Source organism: Mus musculus, chromosome 11 (assembly GCF_000001635.26).
Source record: "Mus musculus strain C57BL/6J chromosome 11, GRCm38.p6 C57BL/6J".
Taxonomy (NCBI): Eukaryota; Metazoa; Chordata; class Mammalia; order Rodentia; family Muridae; genus Mus; species Mus musculus.
In genome coordinates, this window is record NC_000077.6 from 77,963,266 (window position 1) to 77,982,242 (window position 18,977).

At 50.4% G+C, this 18,977-nt stretch overlaps 1 protein-coding gene across 7 annotated transcripts in view; it reads left to right on the forward strand.

Annotated features, from left to right (window-relative positions):
• Sez6 (seizure related gene 6) overlaps positions 1 to 15,787 on the forward strand; it is a 48,466-nt gene extending 32,679 nt beyond the window's left edge. For 3 of the 7 annotated variants that reach the window (XM_030245723.1, XM_006532639.4, XM_006532640.3), the window contains 13 exons: positions 5,637 to 5,822; positions 9,583 to 9,751; positions 9,829 to 9,995; positions 10,518 to 10,712; positions 10,926 to 11,064; positions 11,175 to 11,371; positions 11,881 to 12,075; positions 13,207 to 13,398; positions 13,479 to 13,676; positions 13,980 to 14,018; positions 14,272 to 14,389; positions 14,477 to 14,579; positions 14,748 to 15,783. In XM_030245723.1, coding sequence (XP_030101583.1) covers positions 5,637 to 5,822; positions 9,583 to 9,751; positions 9,829 to 9,995; positions 10,518 to 10,712; positions 10,926 to 11,064; positions 11,175 to 11,371; positions 11,881 to 12,075; positions 13,207 to 13,398; positions 13,479 to 13,676; positions 13,980 to 14,018; positions 14,272 to 14,389; positions 14,477 to 14,579; positions 14,748 to 14,780 — 1,931 coding nt within the window. In that variant the 3' untranslated portion in view covers positions 14,781 to 15,783. Of the gene's footprint in view, positions 1 to 5,636; positions 5,823 to 9,582; positions 9,752 to 9,828; positions 9,996 to 10,517; positions 10,713 to 10,925; positions 11,065 to 11,174; positions 11,372 to 11,880; positions 12,076 to 13,206; positions 13,399 to 13,478; positions 13,677 to 13,979; positions 14,019 to 14,271; positions 14,390 to 14,476; positions 14,580 to 14,747 lie in introns of all 7 variants that reach the window. The other 4 variants (XM_006532636.2, NM_021286.4, XM_006532637.2 and 1 more) reach the window with 4 other exon arrangements.
• Positions 15,788 to 18,977: the final 3,190 nt, after the last annotated feature.

The following is an 18,977-nucleotide window of genomic DNA, read 5'->3' on the forward strand; positions in this document are numbered from 1 at the left end:
GTGATCAAATGGGCCATACTCTGAGGAGGTGAGTGGGCTTCTTGCTACCTGAACAGGTCTTGACATTGAACAGGTCATTTGGCTTCTCTGATTTTTTTCCTTTTATTTATTTTTAGTATACTAGTACTAAAAAAAATTAAGTTTTAATTTTTAAAATTTTGTGGATTTAGTGCACTTATTTGTTTTGTGTGAGGGCAACTTGTGGGAATCGGAGAGCTCCTTCTACCCTGTGGTCATCAGGCTTGGTGGCAGGTGCCTTTACATCTGGCCATCTTTCTGGCCCTCCTTTTTACCTTTTTTTTTTTTTTTTTGATTTTTTTTTTCTTTTTCGAGACAGGGTTTCTCTGTAGCCCTGACTGTCCTGGAACTCACTCTGCAGACTAGGCTGGCCTCGAACTCAGAAATCCACGTGCCTCTGCCTCCCAAGTGCTGGGATTAAAGGCCTGAGCTACCACTGCCTGGCTCCTTTTTACTTTTAATAAATAAGATAATTTCATGTTATATTGAGAATTAAGACTGATCCATTCATTACTGGTAAAATTTTAGAAATATTTTCTGTAAAATGTTTATTTATTTATTTATTCATTTATGCTGGGCACAGTGGCACACAGAGGCTGAGGGAGGCAGATCTGTATGTCTTTGAGGTCAACATGGTCTACACAGTGAGTTCCAAGCCAGCTAGGTCTATGCAGTGAGACTCTGTCTCAAAAAAAAAAAAAAAAAAAAAAAGCAAAAGCAAGCATATTTGATTGGGGGTTGGGATTTAGCTCAGTGGTAGAGCGCTTGCCTAGCAAGCGCAAGAACCTGGGTTCGGTCCTCAGCTCTGGAAAAAAAAAAAAAAAAGACAAAATAACAAAAAGACCAAAAAGACCAAAAAAAAAAACAAGGAAAAAAATTTGATTGGCAATTAATCTACTGTAATATTGCTATAAATACAGTCAAGTGTCCAACTTCACCACAATTTTTATTCATTTTGAAAGCATTTAAAACTATAGAAAAGTACAAAAATAAGACAGGCTGTCCACACACCACAGTTCAGAATAAGCCGGCATCTTTACAATCTTCACATATTATTTGTAGTCTTTAGCAAATACTTCAAAGGCATACCCTCCACACAAATACATAGACATACAGACACACACACACACAAACACACACACACACACACACACACACACACACACACACACACACACACGATGGCCCAGGACAACTTGGCATGAAGTGTTTTCTTTTTTTACCATGTAGGTTCAGGGGTTGATCTCGGGTCCTCAGCCTTGGCAGTCGACACCTTCACCGATGAATCATCTCACAGCCCTTATCTTACACCATAGCTCAGGCCGACCTCAAACTCACCACAGCACTAGGGCCTCGGCCTCCTGGGTGTAAGGATTACAGGCCCCAGCTACCATGCTGGCTAGAAACGCCACTCTTCCTTCTCTGCTCCTCTGTAGTCGCTGCCTGACCCTCCCTTTCCTACTGGGAAGGCTAAACCATCTATGCTTCAAAGTTAGTTACCGTTTGAGTAAAGCAAAAAGGTGCTTAGCATGCCCTCCACTACGGAAACCAGCATTACTCGGCTTGCAGGATGCATGCGGAGCGAGGCGAAGCTGGAGCTTCCTCATAGGGTTCCTTCTTGCCCACCCCTTCCCTGGGCTGGAAGTCTGTTCCGTCCTTTGCACAGGTTAACTTTAATTCAGACCCCCCCACCCCCCCTCGCGCACGTGCTAACAGGGGGATAATTGGTAAGAACAATCAAGACATTGTCTTGCGCTGGCATAGACCACTTCTGCAGCTCTGTAGGGGGGAAGAATTGATGGGGGGGGGGGGGCAGGCATCCTGGAGCTAGGAATGCTCTGACCCTGTCTCTTCATCTTGTCAAGGCTTTGCCATCCAAACTGGGGGGAGCAGCCTCTGTCAGCAGGGACCTTAATGCTGGGCAGAGGTTGTCCAGGCCCTCAGCAGTGGTAGGTCCCCACCCTGGCAGGGATGACCATCTGGGCGGCCCCTCCAGCCTCCCTAATGGCTCATCAATCCTCCTCAGCAGCAGGCATAATTTCATGCCACAGTAACCTTTTCTCTTGCTGCAAATTCCTTTGCACAAAACTCCAGTTCCCTCTTTGTGCTTCCAGACAAAAGTGGGAGAACACAACAGGGCCGGAGGCCTAGCAGGGGGAGCAGAGTCCTAGGAGAGCCTAGGGGAGCTGGCCCACTCCTGCTCTTTGTCCCAGCGGCCCTCCCTCCTCTGCCCAGTTTTTGTCAATGATCAGCTCTTTCCTTAATGAGTGTAATTCCCCTAATTATAGACTGTAATTAGCCCTGATCCCAGAGATGGGAACAGGAGGAGCGTGTGCTCACGGGCATTTCTCGTGGGCTGGAGAAAGAGGGTGCCAGGAGAGTGAGGGAGGGCCTGGGAACACACGCCTGCACCTGTGCAGGCAGGCGCTGTCCAAGCTGATGAAGGAGAGGGCACAGTCGTGAGCTTCCACACAGGCCTGTGGCTGGATAGATTCCTCTGGCCGGGTCCCAGTCCCCTAGTCCGGGTGGAGAGTCAGAGTGCCGGGGAGGCCCCTCCCTCCTGCATCCAAGCATTCCTGGCACTGGAGTTGGCTCCGAAACAGCCGCCAGCAAGAAAATAACTCAACAGATTGTGGTGGTGCAGACTCCCTGGGAACGGTTGGTTGTCATGGCAATAGGAAGCTCATCTTGGGAAGTGGCACTTACCCACGATGGAGTCTGGGGGTGCCTCTCGATGCTACCAGCCCCCTGCTTTCACATGATTCCAGCCCACTCCCTCCCCAGGTTGTGCTGGGACTCACGGGGAAGATGAGAGCGCAGGTGCTGGGTCTGACACCTGGCCTATGGCTCCCAGGGAGTCAGCTCCTCCTCATCCCCAGGCTGGGTGCAGTCCTCCCTATCCTCCCCGAGGGAGAATCAGTGACTTGCTGGACCAGCTCCAAGGCCAGCCTGGACTGTCACTCTCAGGTGTCTCTGACTCCACCGGCCAGGATCCCATATTAACTGGGGCCAGGTAGGAAGCAAAGGACCTCGAGAGGCAGGCAGGTACTCCAATCCCTACCCTACCACACTTCTACAGTATGACAAGGGTCAGAAGCCCTCTGACCCTCAGTCTCTCCCAACCTCAGCTTTCTTTATCTTTAAAATGGGTCAATAGCCCCTACCCTACCTTCTTTCTTCCGCGTGTATGATGGGTACTAGGCGAGAAGGGGCTCTTTAGAAACTAGACAGCACAGCAAATGTAAGAAGCTGTTCCTACTCGCAACGGCAAACATTAACAACCAGCTTTGGGGGAAACGGGGCAGAGGTAGGTGTGTGCGTTGTGCAGGCACTGCACATATGGCCTCCCGCTTAACCTCCCCAGCGCTGCAGGCAGTGCTCTAAATCACCGGTTAAACAAAGAAACCATCGAGGCATGGAGCAAAGAAGTAACCTGCCCAAGGTGGCAGTGTAGGAAGTAACGGGCAGAGTCTGCATTTAAACCCAGGGAGTCTGACCCCAGAATCCATCTCCTAAGCACTGCCCTCTCCACTGGCCAGTCACAACTAGCCTTTTATTGGTCAAGCCCTCAAAACTCTCTTCTTGTTTTCACATAGCAACTAAGTATATGACAGGTGGGGAAGGCCTCAAAACTGAGTCACAGTCAACTCAAGCTTTGGTAGCTCATCTGCCCAAAGGCAGCCCCTTTGTCTGTTCATATAAAGGCACAGAGCAGGGGAACACCAGGGCCAAAAAGGGGGAGTGGGTGCGCAGGGGAGTGGGGGTGGGTGGATATGGAGGACTTTTGGTATAGCATTGGAAATGTAAATGAGCTAAATTCCTAATAAAAAATGGAAAAAAAAAAAAGAGTTGTAAGACAAGAAAAAAAAAAAAAATAAAGGCACAGAGGCACAGTCAAGCCTTCCTTTTTACTTTTCTCCTTGTCTGCTCCAGGCATTCTACCTCTTAGACCCAAGCCAGACTCCCTCTTTATAAGCTATTCCTGGGCTTTAGCCTAAGGGTTGGGGTTTACCAGACAATTTTATGGGATTTGCTGCCCCTGTGTGGTCATAAATGGTACGACAACTCCCAAAGCAACCAGAGTGGCCAATCCCACCTCCAATTTCCAAGAAAGTGAGTGTGACTTTCTCACATCCGTCCCACTGTCCCAAAGTCGTTTGCAGGGCTGGAGAGATGGCTCAGTGGTTAAGAGCAGTGACTGCTCTTGCAGAGGTCCCGAGTTCAATTCCCAGCAACCACATGGTGGCTCACAACCATCTGTAATGGGACCCAATACCCTCTTCTCGTGTGTTCTACTCATATACATAAAATAAATAATCCTTTAAAAAAAAAGTCGCTTGCTGACCTGCTGATCATGTTTCTTAGTACTTAGTACTTCTTAGAAGCTACCCTAATAAAGCCTCACCAGCGTGACTGCCTAAACGTGAGCTGAACAAAACAACTGTAGATATGCCAAAGTACCCGGCAAAGACCACTAAGAGGGACCTACTAAGGGATGCTGAGATCCGGAGAAACAGTCTTCCCCATGGAAGACACACAGCAGTCGGTTATCCAATAGCAAATGGTCAGCCCTGCAAACACACATACCCGTCACATTATACAGACTGGGCAGGTCACGCTTAAGAACATATATGTATATACCTATACATATATTATTACATGTTAAGGTTAATGAAAAAAGAGGCCATACATTTGAAAATGAGTAAGGAAAGGGTATGTGGGAGGGCTCGGGTGGAGGAAAAGAGAGAAATGATGCCATTACATTATCATTTCAAAGATAGGAAAAAATAAAAACAAAGAGGCCTTTACTGTTGCCATCCGTCAAGGTTTGTCAGGTTTCATGGGGAGGACTGAGGACATCTTTGCTGCCTGATTTCAGTCTCTTCTTCTGAAACTCACGTCTGCTTCTTACAGGAAAAGTGACGTCTACAAGTCCTCCATAATGTTTTTCTTTTAGTGCCAAGGCTCAAACATGAGGGAACAAGCTACCACTGAGCTGTTATGTGTACACCCAAACTTCTAGATTTGTCATCATTTGGGTGCCAGAGGTCTAGCAGCTCCTGTATGGTTTCAGTTTAGCTATTTGGTTGTTTTTGAGACCTGGTCAAACTACATGGCTCAGGCTGACCTTGAACTCGGGACCCTCTGGTCTCAATCCCAGAGATTTCAGGTTCACAAGCATTTCCAGCCTCACTTAAGAAGTAAGGGGACAGCTTGTGTAGTGCGCTCTTAATCCCAGCACATGGGAGGAAGAGGCAGGTGGATCTGAGTCCTGAGCAGCCTGATCTGCAGGTCTGAGTTCCAGGACAGCCAGAGCTAGAGTCAGTAGCAGCACTCAGGAGTTGGACGGGGGAGGCAGGTAAGAAAACACCTAGAGAAAGCTTAAGTGTTACTGGGCTTGGGTAGGAACCTCTGTCTTCGAGCTTCCAGGTCTCTTGTTCCGATAACCAACCCCCACTTCTACAAGGGAACAAATGAGATGCCTCCGTGGGACTTCCAATGCATCTTCTGAGCCCAAAGGCACCTGGAGCAGGCTGTGCAGGCACCCCCTCCTCTCCCCCTCCCCCTCCTCTCCCCCTCCCCCTCCTTCCTCATTGTCACCCATTCTCTCTTCACAGCCTATCTCCTGAGCTGCCACTTTCCCCGACGTCCAGCGTATGGAGATGTGACTGTCACCAGTCTCCACCCAGGAGGCAGCGCCCACTTCCATTGTGCCACTGGCTACCAGCTCAAGGGTGCCAGGTTCCTCACCTGTCTCAATGCCACCCAGCCCTTTTGGGATTCCCAAGAGCCTGTTTGCATTGGTGAGTGGGTCCCCACAAGGAAGGCTCAATGTCAAACAGAGGAGCAAAGTGTGTGTGTGTGTGAGGGGGTCATTCTCTGATCTCCATTGCTGTCTGGAAGTTCAATTATTTCCTGTAAGAAAGACAGAAGATGGTCGCGCATCTTGGTATTGAGCCAACCTACATTTATTACCTGGGCATTATATGTGAGCATCACAGGTCGAGTTCAGAGTTGGTTTTCAACGTTGCATGGGTAACATGAATGCATGAATGTGGCAAGAAAGCAGAGCCCATCAGGGATGATTCTCGCCTTGGCAGACCGCTGGCCACAGGGCCCTCAGACACCTTCTGCAGTAGCTCTCTATGTACTACTACACCACCATTCCTTGACTGACTGCTAAAGAATGCTCAACACTGACCCCTCTGGCCTGGTCCCACCTTTTCTTCCCCGAGAAAGGCTGAGCTGCTTGTCTGGGCCCAGCAGTGAGGGTTTCTGGGCCACGTGACCACAGAGTTCATAGAAGGTAAGAGAAGGTAAGAAGAGGCAGGAGTCACACTTGGCTTATGCCCTGAGAACCCCACAGTTTCAGGAAAGGGGGGAAGAAGAAGCGTAGAGATGCTGGAGAGATGGTTCCGTGGCTAAGAGTACATGCTGTTCTTGAAGAGGACCTGAAATCTATTCCCAACACACACTCCAGCAGCGCTCAATTGCTGAACTCCAGTTCGAGGGTCCAATGCCCCCTTCTGGCCTCCTTGGGGGAGCCAGCAGTGGTTGTCTGAAGGCTGAGAGGCCATTGCACTGACATGTAAAAGTACACATTCATATACATGTAACTTTAAAAAAAAAAGAATTATTTATTGTATGCATATGAGTATACTGCTGCTGCTTTTAGATACACCAGAAGAGGGCACCAGATCCCATTACAGATGGCTGTGAGTCACCATGTGGTTGCTGGGAATTGAACTCAGGTCCTCTGGAAGAGCAGTCAGTGCTCTTAACCACTGGGTGATCTCCCCAGCCCTACATGTAACTTTTAAAAGAATAAACTAGAGCATAGGTTACTAATTCTGAAACAGGGGGTAAAAGGTACCAAGGAACAGTCATAAAGTGGCTGGTGTGATGGTCACAACGCAATCCCAGCCCCTGAGAGACTGAGGCACGAAGGTCTGAGTTCTAGGCCAGCATGAGCTCCATAGCCGGACCTTGCCAAAGGGTGAAGGTTGAAGTGACCTGGGGAAAAAGCAGCCATCCCTTCCCAGTTGGTAAGGAGGTAGCACTGAAGGTTCGATCTTTCCATGCAAGGAACAAGCTAAGCAACGATAGAGGGACAAGAAGGGGAGGGTGTTGGAGGCATCGGGGACAGCCAGGTGAGCAAACAGTGGGAAGGACCTGCAGTGTCAGGTCAAGACACGAGGTACACAATGTTGAGGCTTTTGAGGAGAAAGGGCAAGAGGTCAGAACTGCTCCTTGGGGGGAGCCAGCAGTGGTTGTCTGAAGGCTGAGAGGCCATCCTGGATAGAGGATTTGATCTGGGGCAGTGACTTTGGGAATGGAGAGGAGGGAACGGATGAGAGAACAGGAACCTGAGTTCTGGTCCCTGGAGATGAAAAGATCCAAGATGGCTACAAACCCAGAGGCTTGTGGAGGAAGTGTTGGGTTTGCCGCATGACAGACAGCTTTGGCTTCTCGTCCTCTTGGAATAGAAGAGACTTTGGCTTTTGAGCCTTATTTCCTTTTATATTTTTCCTAGTGCTGGTCAGAGACCTTAGATAGACATGCCCTCTTGCCTCAAAGGAGCACCATCTAGCGGGGAGGCTGGAAAGTGGCTTAGTGTAGCCAACACTGGCGTGGGGTGGCCTCAGTGTGGCAGGCATATGGGCCAGCCAGAGAGCTCAGTTCCACACTGAGGAGACCTGGGTGGCTTCCCACAGACATGACCGGGAGCAAGTCCAGAAACGTTAGCTCAGGGCAGTTTGGTGGAGTCTGTGTGGGAGCATGCAGAAACAGCATGATACACAGTGAGTATGCCTGAAGGCTTCAGGAAGGGAAGATGGAAAATCAATAGAGAGAACTCAGGTCGTAATGGGCTTGAGCTTCATCTCAAGAGCAATAGAGAACCACTGGGTGATTCCAAGTCAAAGATGGCATGGGGTTCTGTTTGGAGGCCAGCTCTATGCTGAGATCAAGTAGAAAGTTAGCTTGCTCTTCCATAGCGAGTGAGAGACAAAGCTTATCCTAGACCCTGAGATCCAGATTCTACTCTGTTGTCATCTGGAGCCTTTGGGGCAACGGTGTTCTGTGTGGGCCATGGTAGTCTGGCCTCTGAGAGAAGAACTGTGTGCATCTGAGAATAACAAGAGCTGCCTGGAACCCAGCTTCCTGCTTCAGGTCCTTTCCCGGCCCCATTCACCTTCTATGAATTCCAGAAACCCTCACTGTTGGGCCCAGACAAGCAGCTCAGCCTTTCTTGGGGAAGAAAAAGCGGGACCAGGCCAGAGGGGTCAGTGTTGAGCATTCCTTAGCAGTCAGTCAAGGAATGGTGGCTTAGTAGTGTTATAGAGAGCTACTGCAGAAGGTGTCTGAGGGCCCTGTGGCCAGCGGTCTGCCAAGGCGTGAATCATCCCTGATTGGTCCTGCTTTCTCTCCACATTCATGCATTCATTTTGGTCATCAAACAATGAGAACCAACTCTACGCCTGCCCTGAAAGACACAGCCTCTGTCCCAAGGAGATCCTAGTTAAGGGACAGACCCAAAGAGATAACTGACTTTCTGTTTTGTGTTCTGGAGGTTCAAATCTGAGGTCTGTTATCATGCTAGGCAAGCCAGAAAGCTAGTTTTACAGAAGTAGCAAGGCGTGGCGACACGTTTGCCGTCTCAGCACTCCAGGAGCTAGCAAGAGGACTGCAAGTTCCAAGCTAGCCTGGGCTACACAGGAAGACCATTTCAGAAACAAAAGGCCTGGTGTGGTGGCACATACATTTAAATCCAGCACTCGGGTGGCAGAAGCAGGTGGACCTTTGACTTTGAGGCTAGCCTGGTCTATACAGCAAGTTCCAGGTCAGGACTACATAGCAAGGACCTGTCTCAAAAACAAGAAACAAAACAAAACAAAAAAAAAAAAAAAAAAAAGAAAAGGAAGGAAGGAAAAAGAAAAGAAAAAAAAAGATGAAGAAGACACGTGTAAGGGCACATGCCTCTAATCTTAGTACTTGAGAGACAGAGACAGGAGGGTTGGAGTTCAGGACATCACCCACTCAGTTCGAGGCCAGCCTGGCCTCCCTGGGGTTAAAAAAAAAGGGGGAGTGAAGGGAAGGAGAAAAAAGGAGGGAGGAAGGGAGGAAAAGAAAGAGACAAGGAAGGAGAGAGAGAGAGAGAGAGGATGGAATGACATAAAAGTATCAGCTATGTCCAGGAAAGTCAGAGTCTAGATATGAGCGTTAACATAACAAAGTCAGCTTGGTGAAATCAGAGCCGGTCAGTAGAGGAGAGAGAGGCTTGCCAACAGCCACACAGCCGGGCAGCAACATGGTCAAGAGAGCAGCATGTGATGCCTCCGAGGTGTGGATGGTCCATCCACGTGTGGGATTCTGAAGTCTGAGCTGTTTGTTGCTGCAGAGTCAAGACTGCAAGCTTAGCATTCAGAGCCACCCCAGCAAAGATGGTGCCCATGCAAAGTCCCTATGTCCATGTAGAGGGTACGGGGCTGCGATGGGGAAGAGATTTTGGAGGCTGCTTAGAACAAGGATGGAGACCAAGGCTAAGTCCACTGCCTCCCACAGCTGCTTGTGGTGGAGTGATTCGGAATGCCACCACTGGCCGCATTGTCTCTCCTGGCTTCCCGGGGAACTACAGCAACAACCTCACCTGCCACTGGTTGCTAGAGGCTCCAGAGAGCCAGCGGCTGCACCTGCACTTTGAAAAGGTCTCCCTGGCAGAAGACGACGACAGGTGAGGAGCTGTCCTGCCTGGACGGGGCAACCTGTTGGGAGGATAGCAACCACAGAGCTGCCTCTCTTCTGGTCCAGGCTCATCATCCGCAATGGAAATAACGTGGAGGCCCCGCCGGTGTACGACTCCTATGAGGTGGAATACCTGCCCATTGAGGGCCTGCTCAGCTCTGGCAGACACTTCTTCGTGGAGTTCAGTACTGACAGCAGTGGGGCAGCTGCAGGCATGGCCCTGCGCTATGAGGGTGAGCCTGCTGGAGCCTAACCAGGGTGCTAGGCTCTTTCTCCCATACTCTTCCCCTTTCCGACTGCATTCCATTGCTCCTTCCCTGACCCACCCCCACCCCCATCGGAGATCCCCATCCCCATCCTTTCGGGAGGCATTTGTTGGGACCACAGGTTTCTGGGCCAAGAGAATGACTTCTCCAGGTTTTAAGAGAGTTACATATAGGACTCAACACTTGGAGGGAAAACTGCTGTACAAGGTACTCTAGACCCACACATATACCCGTGGTTTGTTAACGCATCAAAAAGTATTGAGCACCTTTTGTATACTAAGCTCCAAACTAGCCAACAAGAGTACAATGGTGATTCAACACGGCTTCCTGACCAAAATAGAGTTGGATGTCCGGTTCCCCTGCGTCCTGTTCCAAGCCCAAGATACACATTCTGCCCTGAGAAAGAAAAGCCCCCAGGAGAGATGCAGAACACCTGTCCTCTGGCCTACTCAGGAGAGGCTGAGCTGGCCTGGGTCCTGTGGTTCACAGCCTTCCAGCAAGGACATTGCTATGAGCCCTTTGTCAAATACGGCAACTTCAGCAGCAGTGCACCGTCCTACCCTGTGGGTACAACTGTGGAGTTCAGCTGTGACCCTGGCTACACCCTGGAGCAGGGCTCCATCATCATCGAATGCGTCGACCTCCACGACCCCCAGTGGAATGAGACAGAGCCAGCCTGCCGAGGTCAGCAGGCACCAGTGGGTGGGTCTGCTAGGGCAACAAGCAGGGTAGGTCCCTAGTGGCCAGCCAGGGCCACAGCTCAGTGTGATTGATATTTCTCCTAGAGGGAGGAGGTGGGGTCCCCCAGCAGTGGGTGGGGTACTTCTGTGGGCAGGTGAAAGCCCTAGGACACCATATTGGAGAGGATGCGCCTTCCCGGGCTCCCCTTCCTTGCAGCCGTGTGCAGCGGGGAGATCACAGACTCTGCAGGCGTGGTGCTCTCTCCAAACTGGCCGGAGCCTTATGGCCGAGGGCAGGACTGCATCTGGGGTGTGCATGTGGAGGAGGACAAGCGCATCATGCTGGACATCCGAGTGTGAGTGACTCGGGTCAGGCAAGCCGGCTCCTGAGACTGGGGACACCTCTAGTCCCGCCCACCTCGACCCCTCCCCCAGCCCCTCCCGCTCTGATCTTCCTCCTCTACAGGCTGCGCATAGGCTCTGGGGATGTACTGACCTTCTACGATGGGGATGACCTCACAGCCCGGGTCCTGGGCCAATACTCAGGGCCCCGTGGCCACTTCAAGCTCTTTACCTCCATGGCCGATGTCACCATCCAGTTCCAGTCAGACCCTGGGACCTCGGCGCTGGGTTACCAGCAAGGATTTGTCATCCACTTCTTTGGTGAGCTTGTGCTTTCTGATTCGGATTGTAGACCCCCAAATCATGACTAGTCAAACGGTGCAAGACAATAGGGAGTCTGGATGCCCTGTCAGACACGGGGAACCTGGGAAGGTGCCATGTATCACCAGGAGACTTTGGTTAGAGCAAGAAGCTCTAGGGAGGCAGAGAGGACTTCCTTAAAAAAAAAAGTGTCGCTGCTTTCCTTTCTGCTGGTCTTTCCCTCATCCTGCTTTGCCCATCTCTCAGGCCTGAGGAACTGGCCAAGTGCTTCTGAGAGTAGAGCCAAAGCCGAGATGACAACCCTGGAACCTTGGTGATGGGTGTGTGGGGGTGTGTGTGGAGACTTGGGGTCTGGGGTGTGGGGCTTGAGAAGAGAGGATGAGTCGCTAAGCCTCTCTAGGCCAGTCTAGGTCCAAGATAACCTACCAAAAGAACCTCAGGGTTGGCACTAGCAGTCACTTTGATGCTGGCTGAGGAGGGGCTCCATGTCCCTGCTTCTGTGTCTCCAGAGGTTCCCCGCAACGACACATGTCCAGAGCTACCCGAGATCCCCAACGGCTGGAAGAACCCATCACAGCCTGAGCTGGTGCACGGCACGGTGGTCACCTATCAGTGCTACCCTGGTTACCAGGTGGTGGGATCCAGTATTCTCATGTGCCAGTGGGACCTAAGCTGGAGTGAGGACCTGCCTTCATGCCAGAGAGGTGAGTGTGCCTGTCCCCGTGGCCCCTCCCAGCCCGCCTCCTGGGTCCTGAGAGAAAAGTCTAGCACTGGTCCTGCTTTTGCTAGCATCCTTGATCTTCTAACTTGTCCCTCAGTTTCCTTATCTGTCAAATGGGATGCTCCATTGTCACAAGACTTCCAGATAAGCATTACAAGTATCTCCTAGCTGGCTGGTGACCAAGAATTAATGGCTTTCTTGACCTTAATGATCAAAAAAGGACACATCAGCCAGAGGGTAGACACAGTCAGGCATGGTGTGTCACACGCCTGTCACCTCAGCATTCAGAAGCTGAGGCAAGAGGATCAGGCCTTTGAAGATTGCCTGAGGTATAGTGTGAGGCATTTATCTCCAAAGAAGAGGGTGGAGAGGAGATGGCTGAATGGCTAAGAGCGCTTACTGCTCTTGCAGAAGACCTAGGTGGTTCCCAGTACCTACATCAAGCTGCTCACAGCCTCCTGTAGCCAATTTCAACACCCTTTTCTAGCCTTAATGAGTATCTAAATGTATGCAGTACATATAAACTACACAGAAACACAGACACACACACACACACACACACACACACACACACACACATTTTTTTTTAAAGTAAAGAAAGGCCGGGCATGCCTTTAATCCCACAACAAACAAACAAACAAAAGTGAAGAAAGCAAAAAGCCTGAGGATGTAGCACTGTGGTAGAGCACCACCTGGCGTGCATGACATCCCAGCACTGCAAAACAAAACATCAGAGTAGAGCCCTACAGTCTGGTATTAGCTGGTCTGTAACACTCATACAGCCTGGGTGAAAGGACCTTTCTCCCCACCCCCTCGCTCTCTTCCCCTCCCCCACCCCACCCCTTGCTCTCACTCCATCTCTGATAGTGTTTCTAGCCTGAAGCGCCTACAAAACTGAGGATTCCCTAGAATTTCTGATCCTCCTGCCTCCACTTTCTTAGTGGGATCACACCCACCTTCTGGAGTGCCAGGATATCAGCGCGCACCACCAGGCTGGGTTTATGCAGTGCCGTCCATTAAACCCGGGGTTCCGTGGATTCTTTGAAAGCACTCCTACGAACTGCGCTGTCGCCCCAGACACTGAGCCTGCCCTGCTTTCCCTCTCCATCCGCAGTGACATCTTGCCATGACCCAGGGGATGTGGAGCACAGCCGACGCCTCATATCCAGCCCCAAGTTTCCCGTGGGAGCAACTGTGCAATATGTCTGTGACCAGGGTTTTGTGCTGACGGGGAGTGCCATTCTCACCTGCCATGATCGGCAAGCAGGCAGTCCCAAGTGGAGTGACAGGGCCCCCAAGTGTCTCTGTGAGTGTACAGTGGGCAGGAGGGGAACCTCTAGTAAGATCAAAACCTGACACCTCGATTGCTGCCTGCCTGCCTTGCAGTGGAACAATTCAAGCCGTGCCATGGCCTCAGCGCCCCGGAGAATGGTGCCCGCAGCCCTGAGAAGCGGCTTCACCCAGCAGGGGCCACCATCCACTTCTCCTGTGCCCCTGGTTATGTGCTGAAGGGCCAGGCCAGCATCAAATGCGTGCCTGGACACCCCTCGCATTGGAGTGACCCACCACCCATCTGTAGGGCTGGTAAGTGCTACCTACCACTCCCTTAAACATGTGCCCCCTCCGCTGCTGCTGCCACCACCACAGTCCGGACCCTAGAACTATTCTAGTAAATCAATTCTGTGTTGAGAATTAGAAGCATTGGCCCATGCCCCTTCCCATTCCCTGTCTTTGCTAGTCTCTGATTTAACATCACCAAGACACTGCAGGAGTAGGTTCTCCCTGGTCAAATCCTTCCCATGATCAGTCCACTTCTGTGCTCCTTGCATTGGATAGTTTGGTCCATCAGGCTCACCCACTGCCCTTGGCCCTCCCCTCTTGTTCCAGCCTCTCTGGATGGGTTCTACAACGGCCGTAGCCTGGATGGTGAGTCCCCATGCTTGAGAGCGAGATGTATGGTCCCCCCCCCCCCACACCTGGTTCTAGCAGCTCCCAGGTCATGGGTTCCCACAAATGAAAGGCAGAGAAGGAGCAGTTTGGGCCTGTCGGGGCATTAAGCTTCTTGTCTACCATAGGCAGCTAATGGGAGCTGGTCTCCAAATGTCTTTAAGAAGGGAGGGGACATAGGTTCCAAGAAATGGGGATATTAACTCTAACCCCACCCACCCTTTGCTTTCAGTTGCCAAGGCACCTGCCGCCTCCAGTGCCCTGGACGCTGCTCACCTGGCTGCTGCCATCTTCCTACCATTGGTGGCCATGGTGTTGCTGGTGGGAGGAGTGTACCTCTATTTTTCCAGGTGAGTCTGGCTTTTCTTCCTATTCTGCGTACCCAACTCACTCCTGGCCTGTACTCCTGACTCACAGGCTCTTTTGTCCCCTGACAGATTCCAGGGGAAAAGTCCCCTGCAACTTCCCCGAACTCATCCTCGCCCCTATAACCGCATCACGGTAGAGTCAGCATTTGACAATCCAACTTATGAGACTGGAGTAAGTATCCACGTGAGCCTAGATACCTCTTCAGGACTGGTTCCTTGATCCCTTGGGTGGGTATGCCTGCCTGAGGGTCCTGCTGAGCCCTCTTATTTTCCTCTGTGCCTTGGGAAGGTGGATAATTTGGGCTTGACAGCTCTTCTCCAAGTTTCCAACTCCCCGCAGTCTCTTTCCTTTGCAGGAGACGAGAGAATATGAAGTTTCCATCTAGGTGGGAGCAGCCTGGGGATGCACACGCAGTCCTGCATCGCAGGCCAGCGGCAGGGCTCCCGGCTCTCTGCTGTCCCTCACCTCCTGTACATACTGCCTGGGAAGAGACACCACCAACCCCTTCCCCGCCTGCAATGCCCACAGTGACCTATTTTCTTGGCACCGCTGTGCCCACTTCGGGCCCTTCTTTGGATTCAGGGGCATCTGCCTCGGGTAGAACGTAGCTGGGACACATTACCAGCAGCCATCATTCTCCTGCTTCTCTTTTGCCCTGGACCTCCAGCCTGGAAGTTGCAGGCTGACTGAGGAGGGGCACTTGTTACACATGGCCACCATCCTGCCTGGCATGTGAGGACTCCAGGAGAGCTGACTTGACAGCAGGGTGCCCCTCACAGGGCCAGCTACCAGAGGCCAAAATTGTTCTCAACTGTGACCTCTTGGTAGTCCTGGCGTGCCAACACCAGCCCCTCAGGGAGGTTTCTAGTCCCTCTCTAAAGGCTCAGAATTGGACAGTTAAGCCTTCTGCCCTGTCCTGGGAGGTGATGATTTAAGAATCCTAAAAGGTTCAGGGACTCTATTCCAAGCTCAGGCTGGGCCCCACTGGATGGATACTCACGCTCCACACCAAAGCAGGACACCCTACGGCTCTCCGGCATCCCTCTACTCTGAGGAGGGAGAGCCCTTCCTTGAAGTTTATCTGGCTGTTACAAATGTCTCCTTCCCCACCAGTCCCTCCTCTGAGCCACTTACCATGTTCCCCCTTCCTGCCACTGTGTTATGGCATGCCAGGAGAGGGCAGCTACATTCTGGAGAGGAGCAGATGTCCAAGGACCCAGGAATGTGGCAGAAGTCAAGAACCCCCAGGAGCAATCTCAGTCCGGACCGAGGCCACTTTGTACATATGATGTATTATATGGGGTCTGGGCTCCAGCCAGAGAACAATCTTTTATTTCTGTTGTTTCCTTATTAAAATGGTGTTTTGGAAAAAAAATCAAGCAGTGTGAATGGTGGTTTCTCGGAGGGAAGGGAGGTGGAAGATGAATGTGACGTGGACCGGCATGCTGAGACCCTCTGGACGCACCAATCAACCATGCCCGGATTTTATGACAGAAAAGATGTCATCTGTAGTTAAATGGGTAACACTGCCTCCAAAGACGTTAGTGTTACAGATGGCAGGTGAAATGAGAGGTCCCAGCGGCTAACGCTGTAGGGATGTGTGAGCTCAGTAACCCCAATGCCTCATTTCCTCCTCTTTGCCAGGGCTAGGGCCACATGCTGGCCCAGCCCCAAATCCCTCTTAGAACCACTAGATCGCTGACAAAACCCAAGGTTGGAAGCACTGTTCCGTCCACTTTTTCCTGTTAAGCGAAGCTTGAGAGATTGGAATCAGAATCATAGACTGAACCCTTGTACATAAGGCCTAGCTTGCCTTGACCTCAGAAAACATGGAGATTGTAAGCAGGAAGGATGGGCAGCTCAGAGGCCCCTGAGACAGGCAAGAGCCCTGCCCATGGGCTCTTTAAAGTGACTGCTGAAACATACATACAAGTAACATTATAAAGACTCAGCAGAGCCAGGCGTGGTGGCGCACACCTTTGATTCCAGCACTCAAGAGGCAGAGGCAGGCAGATTTCTGAGTTCAAGGCCAGCCTGGTCTACAAAGTGAGTTCCAGGACAGCCAGGGCTACACAGAGAAACCCTGTCTCGAAAAAAAAAAGACTCAGCAGGTTGTACTTGTGTATTTAGAAATGTGTATATACATATAAATATTCACATATGTATGTAACAATTTTAAAAGATGTCATGAACTTGAAAAGGAGCAGGAAAGGATATATGGGGGGAGTTGAAAGGAGAAAAAGGAAGGGAAATGATTTAATTATGTTATAATTAAAAAATAATAATTAAAAAAATTGAAAAAAAATAAAATAAACTGCATGGTGGTGGCACATACCCTTAATTCCAGCACTCGGGAGGCAGAGGTAGACAGGTTTCTGAGTTTGAGGACAGCCAGGGCTACATAGAGAAACCATATCTCAAAAAAGCCATAAAATACAAATAAAGGAAAAAAATTTAAAGTCATGACTGGCCAGGATGCACTTAAATTTGCCCCTTCCCTATGTCCCCTAAAGCCTTCTGAGATGAATGTATCTTCCCAGGAGTCAGACAACAGAAAATTACGGCACTCGGAAGCTGTAAGACAAAAATCCCTGAAAGGAAGACTAGCATCCACTAGCATCTTCTGCTTCTACAGTCTTCAGCGGAAAGATGTGGACCAGAAATTCCTCCTAGCCTCTATCCCAAGTCAAGGCGTTCCAATTCGTTCATAGTGCAATGCCTAGATGGACCACAAGAGGTCGATTCCAGAAGCATTTCCATCCCAGCAGCTCTCTTTCTTGAAGTCCCCTTTCACACCCTGAGCTGGAGCTCTCCAAGGTGGCACCAAGTCCTGTCCCAACTAGGCTGACCTCCTCCTCAGGCTCCAAGAGAAAAGTGTGTGGAGTGATTTGTTCCTCTGTCAACAGAGCCAATCTCATTTTCCTCACTATCCCACTGCCCGCTCCTGTTTTCAGCTGCAATGGATGTGTTGACCAAAGCACAAAGCCTCACTCATGGGGCGTGTGCCAGTGGCTTACTTCTCTGTCCAGTAATACCTCCAGGCTGACATAGCAGCACAGCTGTGCTATGGTAGTAGGAAGGAAGCCAGTAAAAGAGGGCATATGAGGTTCCAGCTTCTGAGGTTATGTAGCAGGAAGGAGGCATAAAGCCTGGCTTCTTCCCTTCAAGGAGCCTAGCTCAGCTCTCTCCTCTGAGAGTCACACCGCAGTTCTTTCCTATAGCTGCTAGTCTATTGTTGGCCATAGCAACGGAAGAGCAGCCAGTTTGCATGCATTCTTCACTTCCCCATAACGTTATTCTTTCTAGGCACTAATACAGGGCCGAGAGAGAGAGAGAGAGAGAGAGAGAGAGAGAGAGAGAGAGAGGCAGAGAGACAAAGAGAGAGAGAGCACTAAAACTTCACAAAGCACTAAAACTTCACACAGATATTTATATCCCCTTTGACTTACAGTCCTGACTGTCCTAAAAGAAGGAGCAATAGTTTCTCAGAGACAGTAAACACGGTGTAGGGGACAAAGTCTGACCTGTGAATCAAGAAATGTTTCCTTTTTAGGTTTGCTATAAACTCAATATGCGTCTAAGCAAACCACTCTCCACTCTGTACCTGGAAATGAAGAATTTAAATCAAATAGTCTCTAAGTCCCTCCCAGGTTTACGGGTCTGAGAATAATGTGTGTAGTAACATAAAAATGAGTTTAGGAGATTCCAGGCGTAGTAGCACACGTCGATCCCAGAAATGGGACCGGAGGCAGAAGCAGTCGGATTTCTGTGAGTTCATGACCTATCTAGTCTACATAACAAGTTCTAGGGCTGCGGAGTAAGACTGTCTTAACAGAACGAACAAACGAAAGAAAGAAACGGCAGGACATAGCTGCATGTCACCAGTGTTAATTAATGCCTAGTGGGGTTCATTCATTCGCAATTAGGCAGAGTATCTGTCCATATTGGAAAGTGATAACAAGGGCATAACAGCGCACACCCAAAGAGAGGTATGTCTCTCTGCTCAGAATGCGAGGTGAGGGGCTCAAACTACAAACCCCAGTGTGCAATACGGCAGCTCTCAAAAGTATCCTTTCCCGGCAGGCTTTTCTTCGTGTACATCCTATGGTCCAGTGCAGCGCCTGAAGGCTGAACTACAACTCCCACAATCCATCAGATCCATCGCGAGTCTAACTACCAGAGTGCAAAGCGGTCCCGTTCACCCTTTGAACTCTGCGCGTTGCAAGATGGGGATTGAAGTCAGCTGTAGGCAGGTAGCTGGGCGTTGTCAGGATTACGGACTGTTTGGGCTTTTGACTTCCTCTTTCGGAGTAGTTCACAGGGACAGTGGTTAAGAGAGGGTAAGAACAGCTTGAAATATCTTGGGTTCCATCGGGACCCAAGGCAGCAATGCTCGTGCTAAAATTAGGTGCTGAGAGTGGAAATGAAGTGGAAAGAGCAGTCATCCGATCTGCCACCAAAAGCGTCTTTTTTTTTTTTTTTTTTTGTCGCAATGCTTTTTTTTTCCCTCTTTACCAATATGGCGGCCTAGTCCAGACACACCTGACACTGGAGACAAACAGTCCACTA